Source organism: Heterocephalus glaber, unplaced genomic scaffold (genome assembly GCF_053883595.1).
Source record: "Heterocephalus glaber isolate CG9 unplaced genomic scaffold, H.glaber_assembly_v1.0 deba00001460, whole genome shotgun sequence".
Classification (NCBI taxonomy): Eukaryota; Metazoa; Chordata; class Mammalia; order Rodentia; family Bathyergidae; genus Heterocephalus; species Heterocephalus glaber.
This window is the reverse complement of record NW_028258307.1, coordinates 8,360,217-8,379,326: the sequence shown is the minus strand read 5'-3', so window position 1 is coordinate 8,379,326 and position 19,110 is coordinate 8,360,217. Positions and strand designations below refer to the sequence as shown.

Sequence of the window (19,110 nt, the reverse complement as noted above, 5' to 3'; positions counted from 1 at the left end):
CATAACCAAAGGATTTATCCTATATAGTATTTTTATGATTTTGTACATGAAACAAAGCCCATGGTATGGAATTTTCCACTTGTGGCAGCATTTTTGAGTAAACACTCAAAAAGTTTTAGATTTTGGAGCATTTAAGATTTCACATTTTATTATGATAGAAGTTCAACCTGAATAACAAGCTTCTAGAACAAATTTTTTAGTATATGTGCTGATGAAGTGAGCACCCCAGAACTAATTTTTTGGGGTTTTGGGGGGGAGGGTACCAGGGATCAAACTTAGGTCTTTGCGCTTGTGAGGCAGGCAACAGAACCACTGAGCTAAATCCCCGGCCCCCCAGAACTAATTTTTAAGTGAAAAGTTTGTATTCTAGCATGGAAGAGTGGGCAAGAAGTATTTGTTGAATGGGGAGAATTAATTTGATTACAGATGTGTGAAATCCCTATCAGATGATTATGGTTTCGTTTTTCTTCTATTAACATATTTTTGCCTTCTACTACAGCGAACTCTAGTTGGCCTAGTGAGAGACCTGAGAGGGATAGCTTTCGCCTTCAATGCCAAGACCAGCTTCATGATGCTGTTTGAATGGATGTATCCTAACTCAAACTAGGAGTACACTTCCACAGCCTTAACTGGAGTGTGACTGGTGATGGAGTCACTGGGAGGAGAAGGAGGGAGGCCGGGAGGTGTAGCGAGGCGAGAAGATGAAGAGTTTCCAGAATTTCTGCCGTAGTTTTCTTGTGGATTCCAGTCGATTGAAAAAAAAAACTTTTTGGAATTAAGAAGTATAGTAACTACTGACTTCATAACCTTAAACAGATCATTTCAAATCTGTGTAAGGCAGGAGGATGGCTGCCAGCTCAAGTGCTTCCTCTCCAATAGTTATGGAAAGGGAGAGCATCCCTAGATCACAGAAGTAATAAAAGATGAATAACAATACATTGTTCTTCCAAAGAAAGGCTACTGTGTACATTAAAATGTATTATTAGAAAAAAATGTATTATTAAATACCTATTAAGGGATAAAGGATATGCAGTCACTGTAGCATCTCCTAGAAAGACTCCATGTGGTCAGCAAGCAAGAAGCAAGAAATAGAGAAACTGTAATTTGAGTTTGTGCTTGGCTGGTGCTGAGAAATTATTTTAAATTGTATATTTTTCTGGATTCAAAAATTCTTCCTTAGCCTGCCATTTACAGATACCCATCCTACATGCCAATTTTGCAACGGGCAATTGAGCTCTGGTACCATGATCCGGCCTGCACCACACCTGTGCTCAAGCTGATGGCTGAACTAGTTCATAACAGGTGAGCAGAAGGATGCCATCCCGAGGGCAATGCTGCCCTTATCTGAGAAAGCCCCAAGAGAAAGTACTTACTTTAGCATTAGGGCAAATTGTGGGAGATAAGGAGATGCAGTGCTGTCAAATTTGGATACCTCTTAGGGTGGGTGGGTTTGTTTGTAAGACAAGTATCCCCAACCACACAAAGCCATATCTATCTGCATTCAGGAAACAGACTCCCAGGCATTCTGTTCTTATTAGAAGTTTGACAATGAAGATTCTGCCTTCCTTGGCACAGTTATAAAAACTAACATGTGGCAGTGGTGCTCTGTCTGGCACAATTCAGGGTAGAGATAGTTGAGAAGGAAATAGAATGTTTTAAAATAAATCTTTCATAAGAAAACTTTTGCCTGGTGTGGTGGTGAACACCTGTAGTCAGGAGACTGAAACAGGAGGATCACCACAAGTTCAAGGCCAGCCTGAACGACAAAGCGAGAGCATGTCTCAAAACACCAAAAAAAGAAGTTTTTATTAGATAAATTGAAACTATCAATATCAATAAGTCAGTAAGATTTACTTTCAAAAAGTGAGAAAAATTTCTAAGACACTAAATTTTAGATATGTCAACTCAAAATATACATAATTAAAAGAGCAAAATAAAAGAGAGATGGCAGGAAACAGGAGGTAGACTGGAGATGAGAGAGGAATGGGGAGTAAGCATGATCAAGAAGCAGTATGGGACCGGAGATTTAACTCAGTGGTTCCGCCGCCTGCCTCACAAGCGAAAGGTCCCTAGTTCAATCCTCAGTACCAAAAAAAAGCGCAGTATGTGTATGTACCAGTTCCCCAGAATTCATGTAATTATTATGTATCACAAATATATACCAACAATAAAAATAAGAAAAAGCCACCATCTTAGCTTTGCTAGAATTTCAAGTGTGTGCATCTGTCTCTCATGGGACTGCTGAGAGAATATTTGAACCTGCCTTTTTGGGGGAGTAAAAAGTGCTCAGAGAGGCCATAACCTCGGATAAGGCTTACATTCAAGAGTTACTCATTTATAAAATAGGTATTTGTGAACACCCAGTCTTTGCCAAGCCACATCCTAGCAGTTGTGCTGGCCAGAATCTCTGCTGTCTCACTGTCAAGATGGGCAGTAAAAACAAGGACAAGGCATGTTTGAGTTCTGCCTGGGTAACTTAGCCAAACTGTCTCAAATATTTAAAAAGAGCTGGGGATGCAGCTCAGCAGTAGAGCACCCCTGGGTTCATACCTCATACTACCAAAAAAAAGGAATACAAAAGGTAATTTCAGCAGTGATTAGACACTGTGGAAAAAATAAGGTAATAAGGTAGAAATAGGAGGCCAGGGAAGACCTGTTAGAGGTGATGTTCAAGCTGGGATACGAATGACAAGGATTTTAGTGTCTCTGCATGAATAAAGAGTGTTCCAAACAGCTATCAACTACAAGCTTCTTAAGAGCAGCAGAGCTTGCTGGGTGGGACTTGAGACAGAAAATACTACTGTGGCTGAAGCCCGGGTGAGCCAAGGCCCTGATGGAAGGAGTCAAAAGCCGTGGTCGCCTAGTGCCTGGCACAGCAGCAGGGAACAGGCGTTCGTTGTCATTGCAGTGGGAAGCTGCTAGGGAGCTGTAGACAAGGCTGTAAAATGACTTTCTTTTAAAGGTGTCATGGCTACCTGCAGTGGGAAGAATGCGGCCACAGAGGGCCAGGAGTAGAAAAGGAGACTACACAGGAATTGGATGAGTTCATTGCATATTTTAGAATTAGGCTTGCTTGATAGATGGCGGGGGCAAGAAAGGCTTTTGGGTTTGAGGCTTCACCAAATTGAACAAGAAGTAGAGCAGACAAGAGAAGGTGTTCTAGTCTCACAGTCAGAACTCAAAGCTAGCCAGGTGTGATGCGTTTGCCTGTAATCCCAGCACTCGGGAGGCTGTGGGAGGAGGATGGCTAAGAATTCAAGGTCAGCCTGGGCTACAAAGGTGAGTTCAAGACCAGCCTGAACTACGTAGTGAAACCATGTCTCAAAACCCCAAAACTTAAGTTTAAAATTGTTTTTCCTTCCCTGCCTGACAACTGTTGTAACATTTCAAGTCCCTTTGTACTTTTTCTTATAAAGTGGTAACACTGCTTGAGCCTCTCCCTCTCTTAGCTGCCACAGAGGCCATAGGGAGGTGTAAATTGACATCTGAAGGGCTGAATTAGTACCAAGAAGTGATTGGCAGGATGAATTCAGTCATATTTTTTGAGATAGTCTCACTAAGTTGCCGAGGCTGGGCTCGAATTCATGGTCCACCTGCCTCAGCTTCCTGGAAATTAAGAACTTTAAAAGTTATTTTATCTGCTGCCTTTTTGTCTTGTTTTGTTTCTTGTAAGTATTTTCAATTTGAGTAGCAGAAACTTGAATCTAGCGTGTTGAAGATAGACACTACATCATTGGTTAAATAGTTAACTTGGTTATCTTCACATCGGGATACCCTGCACATCTTCACGGGATTACTCGAGTCCTCCAAGACTCCCATTTTCTATGAAAATACTATGACTTTGTCTCCTCTGTGTTCTCTGCTCAGATCTCAGCGGCTCCAGTTTGATGTCTCTTCCCCTAATGGCATCTTACTCTTCCGAGAAACCAGCAAAATGATCACGATGTACGGTAGGTGCTTTAGAGGAGCACACCCAGGAGGGGATTCTGACTTAGCCACCCTGCTACACGTATCATGTCCTCTTGGGCTGTCCCAGGTAGAAGCCAGGACAACACTCCCCCGGGTGCTATGTGCTTCATCCTCGAGTGTTAGTGCGCCAGCTGCTACAGAATACAGAAGGCCTGCTGGAATCTGTCTGCCTTTGGAGTGAGAGGGGTGAGATGGCGTAAAAACTCCGTCACAATGTGGTCAGTTATATACCTTACGTGTCCACTCAGGCAATCGCATCCTGACACTAGGAGAGGTCCCGAAGGATCAGGTCTATGCGCTGAAGCTCAAGGGCATCTCCATCTGCTTCTCCATGCTGAAGGCCGCCCTCAGCGGGAGTTATGTCAATTTCGGAGTCTTCCGCCTCTATGGAGATGACGCCCTGGACAACGCTCTGCAGACCTTCATCAAGCTGCTTCTCTCCATTCCCCACAGTGACCTCCTGGTAAGCCTTAGCCTCGCTGGAAGTCTTGCCCCTTGTCCTGCTGTCTTTGTCACTCGAGACCAGGAGAGACTGCAAGCTAGTCCCTTTCTGTTCTAACTCCGGCTCTTGTTTCCCAGCTGGAAGGAACTCAGCTGTTTTAGTTAGAGACATATCCCTTCATGCTGATGCTGGCATGTGCCAAGGCTGATTTTCTTCTTCCTCTGCCACAGGACTACCCCAAGCTCAGCCAGTCTTACTACTCATTACTGGAAGTCCTGACCCAGGACCATATGAACTTTATTGCAAGTCTGGAACCTCACGTCATCATGTATATTCTCTCTTCCATTTCTGAAGGACTTACTGCACTTGGTAAGCACCTGGGTCAGCTCGTTTGTACCACTGAACTAAGCAGAAGGGGAGAGTCCATAGGATCATTGCTTTGGGGAGTTGACCCTACAACAGTATCTTGTCCAAGGTACATTCTGATCCAGCCTGAGGGCTGGGCACCTGTAAGGGGTTAAGGACAGGGTAACTAATACAGATCCAGTCCTTAAGGACCTTTGTATCTGGTGGGTGTTTCCCATACTGACCTTACTGCCCTCTCGTGGCCCCTCAGGAACAATAAATACCTCAACTCCTGGCTTTGAGGGGTGGGATCAAGGAAGACAGGCTGAAAGGCTTAGCGTCGAAGTGTCTGGTAAAAGCTAGACAGGTGGAACCCAGTTCCTAGTGGTGGGGACAAGCAGCACCAGAAACTTTTGACAAGAAGAAACCAGGAGGTTCAAATGGCTGGTGCACAAATGCAGAAGAGTTAGAACAGGAAACAAATGAAGCTGAAGAGAGAAACGAGCAAATGTGCAGATTGAGAAGGGTACCCATAGCAATATTAGGGAGTTTAGACTCCAAAATGCTGTGGGGCCTATGAAAGCTTTTCCATCCAAGGCCTTGTGGTTCCTGTCAACTATTTTGTTTTGGCTGCCTCCCAGAAATTTTAATAGATTGCACAATGTGTGTGTGTATTTTCAAAAAATAAAACATTTTTATATTAGGCTGAGCAAAACAGAGAAGATTAGGTCAACTGCAGAATTATATGTTGCAAATGTATGCAGAATGACTTTGGGACTACCAAGAATTAGCCACCCTGTGTGCCGCTTCTGTGATCCACGATTACTTGTCAGGGGCATTGCCATATCTAATATGGTCCAGTCGGCATCAGACTTTGCTTTGGGAGGCTGTTTCACATCTTCTTGAAAATACAGGAATCTCAAGAATCAGAACTGTTTTCTCTTTCAAGCCCCTTGGCCATACCTAGTCTGCACTGGCCCACAAGTTGTGCTGCCCCATTCCCTTGGTAAAAGAACACAGACAAGTTATGGACCCAGCTCCCTGCGATGCTTTGCCAGTAAACCATATATGTGCCACATTCTAACAAATGCAGATACTCACAGGCTATATGAAGTTGGGTTCCACGGCTTCCCCCCAGGTAACTCAGCATAAGCCCATACCTCAGACTTCTTGGTTCTAATCTCAACTCTGAATTACTAGCAGTGGTGTCCTTAAGGGGTCCCATAACCTCCAAACTCCGGTTTCCTTGTGTGTAAATGGAGCGCCTACCTCCTGGGAGTCCTTCAGAGGCTAAGTTGGTGATAGTACCTAGAAAGTACTTAGTGCAGTACCTAGCACAAATAAAGCACTTGCTGGATGTAAAAATATATGCGATTTTTTTTGTTTTGTTTTGTTTTGGTACCGGGGATTGAACTTGGGTCCTTGTGCTTGCACAGCAGGCAGCCAAACCACTGAGCTAAATCCCCAGCCTGATTTTTTTTTTTTTTTTTTTTGATTGAACTCAGGACCTTGAACTTTGAAGGCAGGCGCAGTGCTGCCACTGAGCTAAATCCCCAGCCCTGCATTTTTTTTTTTGGACCAGGGATCGAATTCGGGCCCTTGCACTTTCAAGGCAGGCAGCAGAACCACTGAGCTAAATCCCCAACCCCCTGCAATTTTTTTTAATGAACTAGAAGACATCTAAAATATATTGAGCCAATAATTTAAATAATGTTTACATTACCTTCAGGTTCAGACTTAGAAACCAGGCTTTGCTGTTTGATAACAGTAAGAAACTAACAGGAAACACCCTCAGTAGTGGTCTTGGCTGCAGTGACCACAGTTGCTGGTCCAGCTGGGTACTTCCATGGGATCTCCACCAAGCCACCAACAGCATTTAGTATCCCTGCTCTCTTCCTCATGCCCCTTTCTTCCAGATACCATGGTATGCACAGGCTGCTGCTCCTGCCTGGACCACATTGTGACATACCTCTTCAAGCAGCTATCGCGTAGCACCAAAAAGAGAACGACGCCCCTGAACCAGGAGAGTGACCGCTTTCTGCACATCATGCAGCAGCATCCAGAGATGATCCAGCAGGTAAGGAGCCCAGGGGTCAGGTAGTGGTGATGGGTTGTCCCACCATGGGAGGAGGCCCTCTCCAACAGGGGCAGCCAGGCAGCATGGCCAGGTTCATGCTGCTGAGGGAGAGGTCTTGAAATTGCAGTGGATTTCAAGTTTGCTAAATAGTCACTGGATATAGAAAACCTGAAAAAACAAGAGCAGGAATGAAGGACTGAAGAAAGTAACTGACCACACACATCAAACCATATGCCTGTCTATATTTTATTTGTATGTAACAAAAATAAAAAGATTTTGAACCCACAGTACTAAAACAGATAAGGAAGCTAGGTGTGGTGGCACACATCTGTGATCCCAGCATTCAGGAGGCTGAGGCAGGAGGATCACCACAAGTTTGAGGCTAGCCTGAGCTACATAGTTCCACGTCAGCCTGAACCATATAGCGAGACCCTGTCTCTAAATAAATGATAGATAGACAGATAGATAGATAGAGGATCTTAAGAGATGTTTCGTATCTGTGGTACTGGGAAATGAATCCAGGGAAGCACTAAGCTAGATTCCCCAGTACTTTTTTTTTTTTTAATTTTATTTTGAGTGAAAATCTCATTCAGTTGTTCATGCTGGCCTCAAACTCCTGATCCTCCTACCTCAGCCTCTGGAGTAGCTGGAATTATAAGCATGTACCACCAAGCCTAGCTAGAATTATTGTATTTAAGTCAGTAGTATCTTAGCTAAACTCACCATTGTTTGTTGTACTGTCAAGTAGCGGTAAAATAATTCATAACCCCATTGCATCCAAAAAATGGCACAAAGCTTTTTCCTCTCAGACGGGTACCAGGAAGTGACATTACAGGGTGGTTTTGCCACTGTACTTCTGTTTGCTTGACTCTGTTCCATTCCCCACCAGTCGGCTTGAACTGGGAAGGTCCAATTGTACATGAAGTTATCAAACCAATTTAAAGAACAGGAAAAGAAATATCGTAGAAGAAACCTTGAAATAGATAGGAGACTAAAACGAAAATTCACCAAATATTTGTAACAGGAAAGGCCTTCAGCCTAACACATATCTGTCTTAGCTTGGGGAGCCACCACTAGGTCCCTACCTTCAATTCTGCTTTCAGATGCTGTCCACGGTGCTGAACATTATCATCTTTGAAGACTGTAGGAACCAGTGGTCTATGTCCCGGCCCCTGCTCGGCTTGATACTACTTAATGAAAAGGTAGAGTGAGCAGCTCTTGTTGGCTCCACTTGCCTGCACCACGAGGAAGGCTTTTAGGGATCCCCAGAATGGCAGAACAGGGGATATGGCCCATTTCCTAAGTGTGTGCTGTTCCTGCTGACCCGTTAGAAGACAGGAACGCGCCAGTCCAGATAGACAAAAGGTAAAGGGTGAGGAAGAATCTTCCGTGAGGAGTAAGAGAAACTCTTTATAAGGGAAAGTATGTCTGGACAGCACCTAAGACTCAGTTCTACTTCCAGCTGTCATAAACAGTCTTGCAGTTACTAAAAAAGAAGGGTCTAGGGCTGAGGATTTAGCTCAGTGGCACTGCGCCTGCCTCCCAAGCGCAAGGTCCTAAGTTCCATCCCTGGTACCAGAATAAATAAATTATCAAAAAGAAAGGTTTGGATCAGACGACCCCTGAAGTGTTTCACAAACTAAAAATTCCCGATCTTTAAGTAGGATAAAGACATATCCTGCAAGGTCTTGCCTGAATTTGAAAAAGAGAATATGCCAGTTTTAGTAGCCAGTATATCCCATTCCTTCCCGAAGGTCACAGGAGATCACTCTGCCTTTCCCCACCTTCTCTTACCTTGTTTCCATCCTTGCTCCACAGTATTTTTCTGACCTAAGAAACAGTATTGTCAACAGCCAGCCTCCAGAGAAGCAGCAGGCCATGCATCTGTGCTTTGAAAACCTGATGGAAGGCATTGAGCGGAATCTCCTCACGAAAAACAGAGACAGGTGAGTGTGGAGGGGCCTGCTGAAAAGTCCTGGGCACCGGTTACCTTTCACATCACTGAAACAGGGCATCCCTCCCACAAGGCTCTGTGCGCTGGTGTGGAGACCACCTGAAGCAGTGCTGGCCAGCAGGAAAGCAACTGAAAGCTCTAGCAGCCACATTTACAAAAAGCAAGAGGAACGGGCAGGCAGGGGTGAAGCGGAGCGGTAGAGCACCTTAGTTACCCTGACCTCGGCCCTGGGTTCAGTCCTCGGCACTGCCGAAACCGGCAACACACATTTGAATAGCATAGTTTACATAACCGTACTTACCTAAGATTCTGTGTCACTATACAGTCAACGTTTGAAAATTGAGAATTTTAACTTTTGTTACACTAAGCCTTCAAAATCCTGTGTAGCTTCGGTGTAGATGCTAAATTTTCACCAGAAATGCTTGACCTATATTTACATTTCATAATTTATAGTTTGTTCTATACCCAGTTGATTTAACTGAATATTTGGGTTTTTTAATTAATTTTTATGCAGTTTTGATGAGCACATTTTAATTTTAAATTCAAGTGTGGCTGGGGAACTAGACTGGACATTTTATGTAATTTGATTCAGTTCTCAGGCGGCACACAGGGCATAGTTCTAAGTGCTCACTAGCTGTATGTGGTTAGCAGCAACCAGATGAGAGAACATGGCCCTGTTGCCATTAAACATGAAACAGCTTCCTCCTCCTACCTCCCCCACTTTGTAAGGGTTACTTCCCATCTATCAGCGAGGTACCTTTTGTATTGCATGACATAGAGGGGGCACTCAGGGTCCCAGGTTTGACCATCTGCAGCCAGCTATGACATTGCCACAGAAAAGGGGGGGTCCAAAACCAGGCCGATTTTCCCTTATAATCTTAAAACAGATGAACTACAAACAAAACCCATCAACTCCTACGTTCTGCTTCTCCGTAGCCACTTCTCTGCTAAAAAAAAAAAAATTTAGGCAAAGACTTTTCCCTGCCACTCTCTCCCACAACCCACATGCATCCTTTCTGCAGGTTCACCCAGAACCTGTCAGCATTCCGCCGAGAAGTCAACGACTCGATGAAGAATTCCACTTACGGCGTGAATAGCAATGACATGATGAGCTGACACCTCCTTGGACTCTACCTGTACAGAGCAGCGTCCCTTTGGTGTGGCCCAGAGGGGCAAACAATTGCAAGGGAGAGGGCCTGGCTGATCTGGCTCTTTCCTCCAGGGCTGCGGGAGAATGGCAAAGGTCATCTGGCTACTTCCCCAGGGAATTAGGGGTATGCGTGCACTCGCTAGGGGGCAGGGCGCTGCTGGTTCCTAGGGGATGGGGTGGGAAAGGTGGTGGGAGGAGAGGAGACACGGACATCTGAGACTCTAGCCCCTTCCTCCTGGGGCCACCCAAGCGGGGAGAACCCCCAGTGTCCTGCCACAACCTGCCTTGTATAAACATGTACATTTTTTCATAACATTTTGAACAAGGTTTATATTGACTCAAGTTTAAAAACAAAAAGTATGACTGAAAAATTTTTACAGAGTCTAGTGCACCAATGCTGATGTGAGGGGTTATGTATGCGAGTGAAGAAAATGTGTATTCTGGTGGCCTGAAGCTTTACTGGACAAGGATGTGTGAAAGTACAGAGATATATTTAGTTGACACAGTGTAGAGAGGCAAAAAAAAAGGAAAAATTCCAAATGTATATTTTTTATTGCCCTTTCCTTGCCCCCTAAATGACCACTTCGTATTGCTGTATTAACCCTTGTTATTAGGAACTCTAAGCCATGCCAGAGCACCATCCTTTCCCTTTAACAGTGGATGCTGCCCTAGGTCCCCTGGCCTCTTGCAGTGACAATAACTCCAGCTAAAAGTGTTTGGTGTTCTCCATCCTTTGTCCCACTTTGCTTACCTTCATCCTCAGACAGATGCCTCTTGCTTTTAAAGGTTGGTTTTAACTATGTGTTTTAAGAGTTCTTGCCAGGGATTTAGCTCAGTGGTTCCGCCGCCTCCCTTGCAAGCGCAAGGACCCGAGTTCCATCCCCAGTACCAAAAAAAAAGAAAGAAATAAGAGTTCTGGGTCTCTGTAAAGGGACAGATCAGAGAGACATCATTGAGCCCGTTGCTTTTCTGGTGAGCAGTTGGGATGAGTCCACCAGAGGCCCAGCCATGTGTGGCCACAACTTTGTCTTCCCTGGCCCTCGAGGCAGTGTGTGGATGTGTGTGTGTGGTATTTATGTGTGCCCTGCACTCGTGAATGTATGAACTGGAGGAAGTTACTACAGGGGAAGGTTCTTAATAACAAGGTCTACCTAGCATGAAGTATTTAACATTTTCCCACCCCTTGAAAAATATACATTTTTATAAAATGAAAACCATAATAAATGTTTTGAATATTAAAAAATTAACCTACAGAAGGAAATTGATGGAGAAAGCTATTTGCCTTGTACTTTTTCCACAATTGTTGCTGCTAGCTGTACACATCTCTAGTTCAGCTCTTGCCCATGGGACACTCATCAATTAGGTTTCATTTTTATTTTTCTCCTCTATCCCCGGAAACAAGCCTGTTAATTTTTTCCCTTCTCCTCTGGCGACTGTGTGGTGAATCCTTTCTTGCGTGATCAGGTTGCGGATAGACTTGTAAGGGTGTTGCTGCATACAGTGTAAGCATTGTGACCGCCAATAAACTTCAATGGTTTCTACTGACCCGGTTTCAGCACTCAAGTCTAGTGTGTGTACAGGGACCTGTCTCATTCTCAACATACAGTGGGTTTTGAAACATGCAATCTTAAAAGACAGTGGGTGCCAGGGGCCACCCAGCCATATAAAATTATCTTGTTTCTATTCAACTTGAGTCTGACTCAACTTCTTATGAAAGTATGGTTAGCTCAGTTGACCTACATATAGTGTAGCCTATGTTGTCCACAGCTGTAAAAGTGAAGCCACTTTATACCTGCTTCCGGGAGACAGCATGGCCACCTGCAGACAAGTAATAACTGAAGAAGACCCAGCGCTGGTCATGGTGACCCCACTCCTCTGATGTGGTCTGGGCTTTATGCAAGAGAGCCTGGCAAGTTCCAGGGCAGATGCTACCCCCTTGGAACACTGTGCAGACCTCAAGCCTTGGCTTCACAGTGAAGAACACTTGTTTGAGGGACCCCTCCTGATCCCTGTACCATACAGTGCCTGAGCATGGGGCGCTTCACTGCTAAAAACAGTATGGAGAGGTGTGTGTACCTTACCACACCTGCACCTCCAGTGACTCACAGGCTCCAGAGAGCCACTCTTTCTGCCTTACTTAGATGCTCTGATACCTTTTGTGCTGTTTCAGCCTTCTGGGAACTGTTGTCACCTTCTCAGTCCTAAAGTGTTTTGAAGGCAAAACATTTTATTCTAATGGCTAAAAGGAAGTAGAATTGATCTTAGTTAAATTCCATCTCCAAGCCTGATAGAAATAGAAGATGGAGAGGTTTCACTGATATACAAGACACTTCTGGCACATGTGCCAGGGACCTGGAGCTCTAATTCTGGAGTAAATGACCAAAAGAAATTAGGTGTAACAGCACATAACTAGTCCCAGCACTTGGGAGGCTGGGGCAGGAGGATCACAAGTTCATGCACAGCCTAAGCTACAAATAGCCAGACCCTGTCTCAACCAAAAACAGTGACTTTCACAGGTACTTAAAGAAAAATCCCAAGGCTTAGCGGTAGAGCACTGTCTTAGCACATGTGAGAACTTGGGTTTGATTCTGAGCATTGCAAAAGGAAAAAGGAAAAAACAAAACTCCACTATCCCCCAGCTATTGTGAGGTGCCCTTTCGTCAGCAGACCTCCAGAGCCCACCCTTCTCTTCTATAAGAGTAATTTCGGAGGCTATGAATTCATCAGGCATGCTGGTCCCTTCACTGCAGCCAAGTCCACGGTGAGGTGAGGTGAGGTGCGGCGCTGAGAATCTCGGCAACCCATCCATTTAATCTGGAGCTGTTCCCTCCTCAGTGATCAATTGTAAGAGGAGGTTTTTGGTCAAAAGCCGTTAATTACTAATTTCCTATGCTTCAGCTTAACAAATGTAAAGGCCATTTACCTTTGTTTCCCTGAAAGGAAAAGTTTTCCCAGAAATTACATGGAGGTTTTATTCAGTGAAAACATGAGTTTAGGGAATCTGAGGCTATTTCCTAGGCACTGCGCACATCAAACCAAGTGTCTTCAGACACTTTTCTAAAGCAAGCTCTGCCTTACAGTGAAACAGCATTTAAATTCTTTCCTGCTGGTTATTACATTTTACTATGTGTGTGTTTGGTTGGTTGGCTTAGTCCAAACGAGTTCTTTTCTCACTGAAGTGTAAGGAAAAAGAAGAGATCTGGCTGAGAGTCAAACAATTTTCAGTTTAAATTTTAAGAAGTTGTGACTTATAGCATAAGTATCAATTTTCTCATGACAAGTAAAACCTAAGAAATAATAGCATTTCATTCCCCAAATGTAGACTATTATTAAGGACTTTTTTTCCTCCCAAGTGGAAAAATGTTTCAATACCTTATGAAATTCCACCCATGTACACAAACTTTCGGAATACCCATGTGCTTAGAGTAACATGAATTAAACAGCTAAAACACCTCTCTGTGTGTACTCACCTTTGCCCAACTCTTCACCCGCAATTTCTGGCTAGACCTACAAACTAAGTTGAACTCGAATGCTGCCCAGTTGTCAAATGCCAAAGCAAAAATAGAGAGGAAAAATAGTTATAGGTAACCCTGTAAAAGCCCTGAAACATAAAACTGAAAGAAAAAATACACTCACCAGTCATCACTAAACTGTCAGTTAAACACTAAGGCAGTTCCCTCCAGCTGTCTGCTGAACATATTTTATTTGGGTGTTTTAGCCTGAATTCTCTTGTCAGCTAGCCATTTTTGGTGTAGTTCAGGAATGGTGGGTCAGGTAAAGGAAGCACTTACCAGATAGTGGTGTATCACATTTAGAAAACTGTTCCCCTTCCTCAGAAAACCCTTACAGTTCTAGAGACAGCATGGCTGCTGCCCTTCATCATCTGTTCATTTGTCAGATTCTTACTTAGCATCTAATGTGGGCAAAATACTTTTTAATGATCAACAGAAAAGGAAACTCAAAAGCAGAAAAAAAATCACATGAAAGTAGATTTATTTCCACTTTACTGTAAGATCCTCAGTAGCCCAAACCAATTTGAATTATATTTTTCTGCTCGATAACCACAAAGGGATGCATTTATATTGCACTTGAGCCCATCACAGCCTAATACACACCTCATTGGGTTGCAAAGGAATAAACAGTGGTAAGTAGGGAATCTCCCAACCTTTTCCACCTAATGACAGACACCAGGATTTAAGGTCTGGAGAACAAGTTTGTCAGAGAAAAACTGACTAATGTATAGTGGATTTGGCCTCTTATAATGTTCAAGGGCTGATCAGAAAGTACAGTGCATGTTTAAATTTTCCAGTAAAAGACACATTGCCATTAATCCCCTCAAAATCCCACCCCCCAACATACTTATCCCATCTTTCTTACCACTTCTGAAGCAGTTCTGGAAGTCCACTTTCATGAGTATCTTTAGTTGCACTGTCACGACTACCTAGATGTCCTGAATGGATTCTAAATCCTTCATGGTCTTAACTGAGGAAGAGCCTGAGGTCATAGAGTATCAGATGTGGTGAATAAAATGGGTGAGGACACACCTTAATACTTTCACGAGCCTGCCTTTATATTGGATGATACCCACTGCAGCATTCACCATATGAGGAACTGCTTCAGAAAGTGGCAAGAACGATGGGATGGGATAAGTGTTCAAATCCAGGGGGAATATTTTGAGGAAGCTTAATGGTGGGCCGGGGATTTACCTGTGTGTGGTTCCACCGCCTGGCTCGAAAGAACAAGGTCCCAAGTTCGATCCCCGGTACCAAAATAAGAAAAAGATTAATGGTAATGTGTCTTACTGTAATTTTTTTGTTTTTTGAGACAGGGTCTCGCTATGTAGTGCAAGCTGACCTTGAACTCACTATGGAGCCCAGGCCGGCCTCAAACTCAACAATCCTGCTTCAGCCTCACAAGTGCTGGGATTACAGGCATGCACCACTACACCCAGCTCAGTAATCATTTTTTAAATTTAAAGATTCTCCAGATATTCTGATGACCCCACGTAAAACAGGAGAATGTGGTCTTGAAGTCAGTCTCCAAGCCTGTCCCCAGAAGAGAGTGATCATACCTTGTAATGAAGGTAAAGCATGAACTTAAGGCCGAATTAACTCAACTGGGAAATAATGGAATACCAACTAAGATAACAGAAATGAAACCACTTCTAAAAGTCTAACAGGCTGGGCCAGGGATGTATTTCAGTGGCGTCGCACCTCCCTGGCAAGCGCAAGGTCCCGAGTTTGAACCTCGGTACCCAAAATAAATAACAAACTACTATTATTTCATCAGAAAATAATTCCTCTTACAAAATGTGGGGCATGTGTCAGAAAGCAGATGAAGTTAGAAACCTTACCAACAGGGCTGGGGATGTAGCTCAGTGCGCTTGTCTCGCTTACAGGAGCTCAAGGTTTGGCAACTACCAATCCTAGCTAGAATCACCTCAGCAAAACCCTTCCATTCAAATGGACAAAACATCTGCATCCACTCCTGCCTTTTCCTGGCTGCAGAGCCCTTTCCTCTCAGTCTAAACTGGCGTGCCCTTTGCTCACCTATCCTTTTCAGGACCCCAAGTTGAGCCGCACTCAGTCTCTGATGTCGCCCCCCACTCTCGCGCGCTATTGTCCCAATCCTGATCCTTAGGACCTACTCGCGTATTTGGGCTGTTCCTAACCTCACCCCTGCCTATCCTAGCAACTGAAATGTGCTCCTTACGAGCTAGAACCCTAGAACTGGACGATCAGATCATGCCAGGACTAGTGACAAGGACGTGTTGTTTCTGGGCCATGGGAATGTCTACAAAAGATGGCAAGTGGCGGATGGAGAAAGCAGGTGAAACGCTTGAGTGAAGCCCCTGCTCAGAGATCCCAGGCCGCCTGACTCGGGCCAGTTAAATTCACATCGTTACCACAGGCTTCTACCGCAAGGAAAAGAGCAGCAGTCGCTGCCACCGTCCCACCTAGACTAAGCGAAAACGCGACAGTTTGTGCTTGGGACCGCCTAACTTGACCCCCAGCCGCACTCGCGCTCCGTCGGAAGCCGCGGACACACGCCCCGGAAGCAATTCCGCGCGTCCTGGAATTGGTGTCGCTCCGTCTGTGTTGCCTCTGCGCGCACAGCCTGCTCCGAGTTTAGTCCTCTCGAACTGCTCGCCCCGCCCTTGCGCCCCGCGCAGGCGCAGTCGGGATTAGGTGCTGCTGTAGGCTTGAGGGTGTGTGCTGGGGCCCTGTTCGCTGCTCTCCCAGGGTGTGTTCCCAGGGAGACTCCACACGCGGCCGTGTGCTCGCAAGAAGTTCAAGTTTACACACACCACGGCCTCACGACCAGTATCCTCAGTGGTAATCGCGGAAGCCCCGTCTCACAGTTGGGGTGCAGGGATTAAGGACTGGGTCCCTGGCTTGCAAGAACTAGGTGGAGCCGGCAAACAGGGGGAAGCGCGGTGCGCAGCGCAGGAGGAGCACCCAGAGCAGCCCTGCGGGGAGGGAATAGCCCGTGGGGAAGGCCAGAAGCGTTCATCTTTGTAGGCGTTGCAGGAATAATACGGCTGGAGGGAGAATACAGACTGGGTGACAGATGGGACACTAAGGCTGGGACTGTCTCAGATTCCCACAGGCCTGTTGGCAAAGGAGCCTGGAGACCAAACTCTGTACCCGCTGGTGGGCAGGTTTACACGGGAGCCGAGGCGAAGGATGAAAGGAGAGATTGAGTAGTAATAAGAGAAATGCGACCAACAGGCCTCAGAGCACCTGGGTTAGGAGAGGAGCGGTGATTTTTGTCTGGTTCCCAGGTTCCCACGGGGGCCGGTGCAGGGCGCAGAGCCAAAGACAATTCCTGGCTCTTGCAGGCAGCGTCTGTGGGACGGCAAAAACTGGTTTCTACGGAAGAAATAATTCCAGTCACACAAGAACAGTACAAGAAGAGGGAGCACTTCCCAACTCATTGCACTAAACAAGCATTTCCAAAATACCAAAACCAAAGACATTCAAAGGAGGGAGGGGAACTTTCTAGGTTAATACCTTTCATGAATTCAAATGCAAAACCTCTTAGCAAAATGTAAGCAGATCAAATCCACTAGTACATATCAAGACCCAGTGAAATTGATTTTAAGAATGTAAGGTTGGGCCGGGGATTTAGCTCAGTGGTTCCGCCGCCTGCCTCGCAAGTGCAAGGACCCAAGTTTGATCCCCGGTACCAAAAAAAAAAAAAGAGTGTAAGGTTGATTTAGCATTCAAAATATGTAAATCAATAAATGTAATTCATAAAAGGAGAAATAATGGATCATCCCAATAAGTAAGGAAAAAAATGTGACAAAATTCAATACTTGTTCATGATTTTACTGTGTAGCCCAGGCTGGCCTCAAACTCCCAGAGATCCTCCTGCCTCAACCTCCCAAATGCTAGGATTACAGGCATGTGCCGCCACGCCCTTATTCATGATTTTTAAAAAACACTCCTAGCATACTAGGAATAGAAGCATTCTTTTCTCCTCTTCTTTCCACTCCCGGGTTCTGGAGGTCAGTGCCCTGGGCAAGCTGCTGTGAGAAACACCCCATAACGGGTGGAGAAGGTGTTGGGGAGAGGAGGGTAGGGTGCTTAACCTGATAAAGAACAGTTACAAAAAGCCTACCACCAACATCCACCCTGAGCTCAATTCCCACGCCCTTTTTTATTTTTGAGACAAGGTCTTGTTGAATGGCCTACATGGTAAGGGGCAAGGGCTGGGGATTTAGCTCAGTGGTGCCACCTCCTGCCTAGCAAGTGCAAGGTCCTGAGTTTGATCCTCAATACAAAAAAAAAAGGCCCACATGGGACTCAGACTTAGGATCCTCCTGCCTCAGCCTCCCTCCATGCTGAGATGACAAGAGTGTGCCACAGCTCCTGGCTCTATTCAACATTTTACCAGATGTCCTAACCAAATCAATAAGGCATAACAAGGAAGAGGCACACATCTATATGATCAGAAAAGTAAAACTTACTATTCCCAGGTGTCATGATTTAAAGTACAGAAAAACTACTAGATCTAATAAATTTTTTTCTTTTGGTTTTTTTTTTTGGTTGAAGCATATTTAAAAATGGGGAGACATATCTATGTTACAAAGTTTTAGATAAAGTTAGCAATATGCTGGGAAAGCAGGTACCATCTAACATTCTTGGTATATTAGCAAATACGCCACATGTTACAGAATTTTAGAGTTCAAGAGGATTCACCAAGAACTATGAATGGTACTTATTTCTGAAGAGGGGAAGAGGGGAAGCAGGGAAGAGGGGGGAGCTCTTAACTTTCAAAGCTTATTGGGATTTTGTTTTGTTTTTAGAACTAATAAATTGAATTTAGCAAATTCACAATACAAAACCAATATATAAGAACCAATTGTTTAGCATGCTCAAGAGCCCAGTCCCCAACCCTGCAAAAACAAAAAAAAAGGAAAAAAATTTTCTATATACTAACATCTAGATGACATTTTAAAACACAGACCATTTGTTGTTGCATCCAAAACATGAAATACTTAGGAATAAATTTAACAAAAGCGATGCCAGACCTATATATACTGAAATCTGGGCGTGGTGGTGCATGCCTATAATCCCAGCACTCAGGAGGCTGAGGCAAAAAGATTGTCTTGATTTTGGGGCCAGCCTGAACTACATAGGGAGACTCTTTCTCAAAAAAAAAAAAAAATTAGGGCCAGGGATGTACCTCAGTGGTGCCAGGCCAGTGCAAGGTCCTGAGTTCAATTCCTGATACCAAAAGAAAAACTACTTATAAAACGTTGAAAAAGTTCAAGAATCTAAGTAGATTGTGATATGTTTATGGATGAGATGACTCAGAAATGTGACACTGGAGCTGATTGATGTCGCTCAGTGGCAGACGGCTCACCTGGTACATGTGAGGCCCTGCATTTAATTCCCAGTACTGAAAGGGAAAAAAATACTGTGATGTTAATTATTCCCACGTTGATCTTTGCAGTCAACAAAATCCCAATAGAAAAATCTCAAAAAGCTATTTTTATAAAAATTGATGAGCTCACTATAAAATTTATGTGAAATAAAAAATAAATAAAATAAAATAAAATTTTAAAGGGCCAGGGATTTAGCTCAGCGGCACAGCACCTGCCTTGCAAGTGCAAGGTCCTGAATTTGATCCCTAGTACCACCAAAAAAAAAAAAAAAATTTATGTG

At 44.4% G+C, this 19,110-nt stretch overlaps 1 protein-coding gene across 5 annotated transcripts in view; it reads left to right on the top strand.

Annotated features, from left to right (window-relative positions):
• The window catches only part of Xpo7 (exportin 7), an 85,159-nt gene extending 73,677 nt beyond the window's left edge, over window positions 1–11,482 (top strand). For all 5 annotated transcript variants that reach the window (XM_087216870.1, XM_087216868.1, XM_087216867.1 and 2 more), the window contains exons 20-28: window positions 500–588; window positions 1,195–1,302; window positions 3,868–3,950; window positions 4,218–4,432; window positions 4,642–4,780; window positions 6,673–6,833; window positions 7,937–8,035; window positions 8,652–8,779; window positions 9,810–11,482. In XM_087216870.1, the coding sequence (XP_087072996.1) occupies window positions 500–588; window positions 1,195–1,302; window positions 3,868–3,950; window positions 4,218–4,432; window positions 4,642–4,780; window positions 6,673–6,833; window positions 7,937–8,035; window positions 8,652–8,779; window positions 9,810–9,903 (1,116 nt within the window). In that variant the 3' untranslated portion in view covers window positions 9,904–11,482. The remainder of the gene's footprint in view (window positions 1–499; window positions 589–1,194; window positions 1,303–3,867; window positions 3,951–4,217; window positions 4,433–4,641; window positions 4,781–6,672; window positions 6,834–7,936; window positions 8,036–8,651; window positions 8,780–9,809) is intronic.
• The last annotated feature ends 7,628 nt before the right edge of the window (window positions 11,483–19,110 follow it).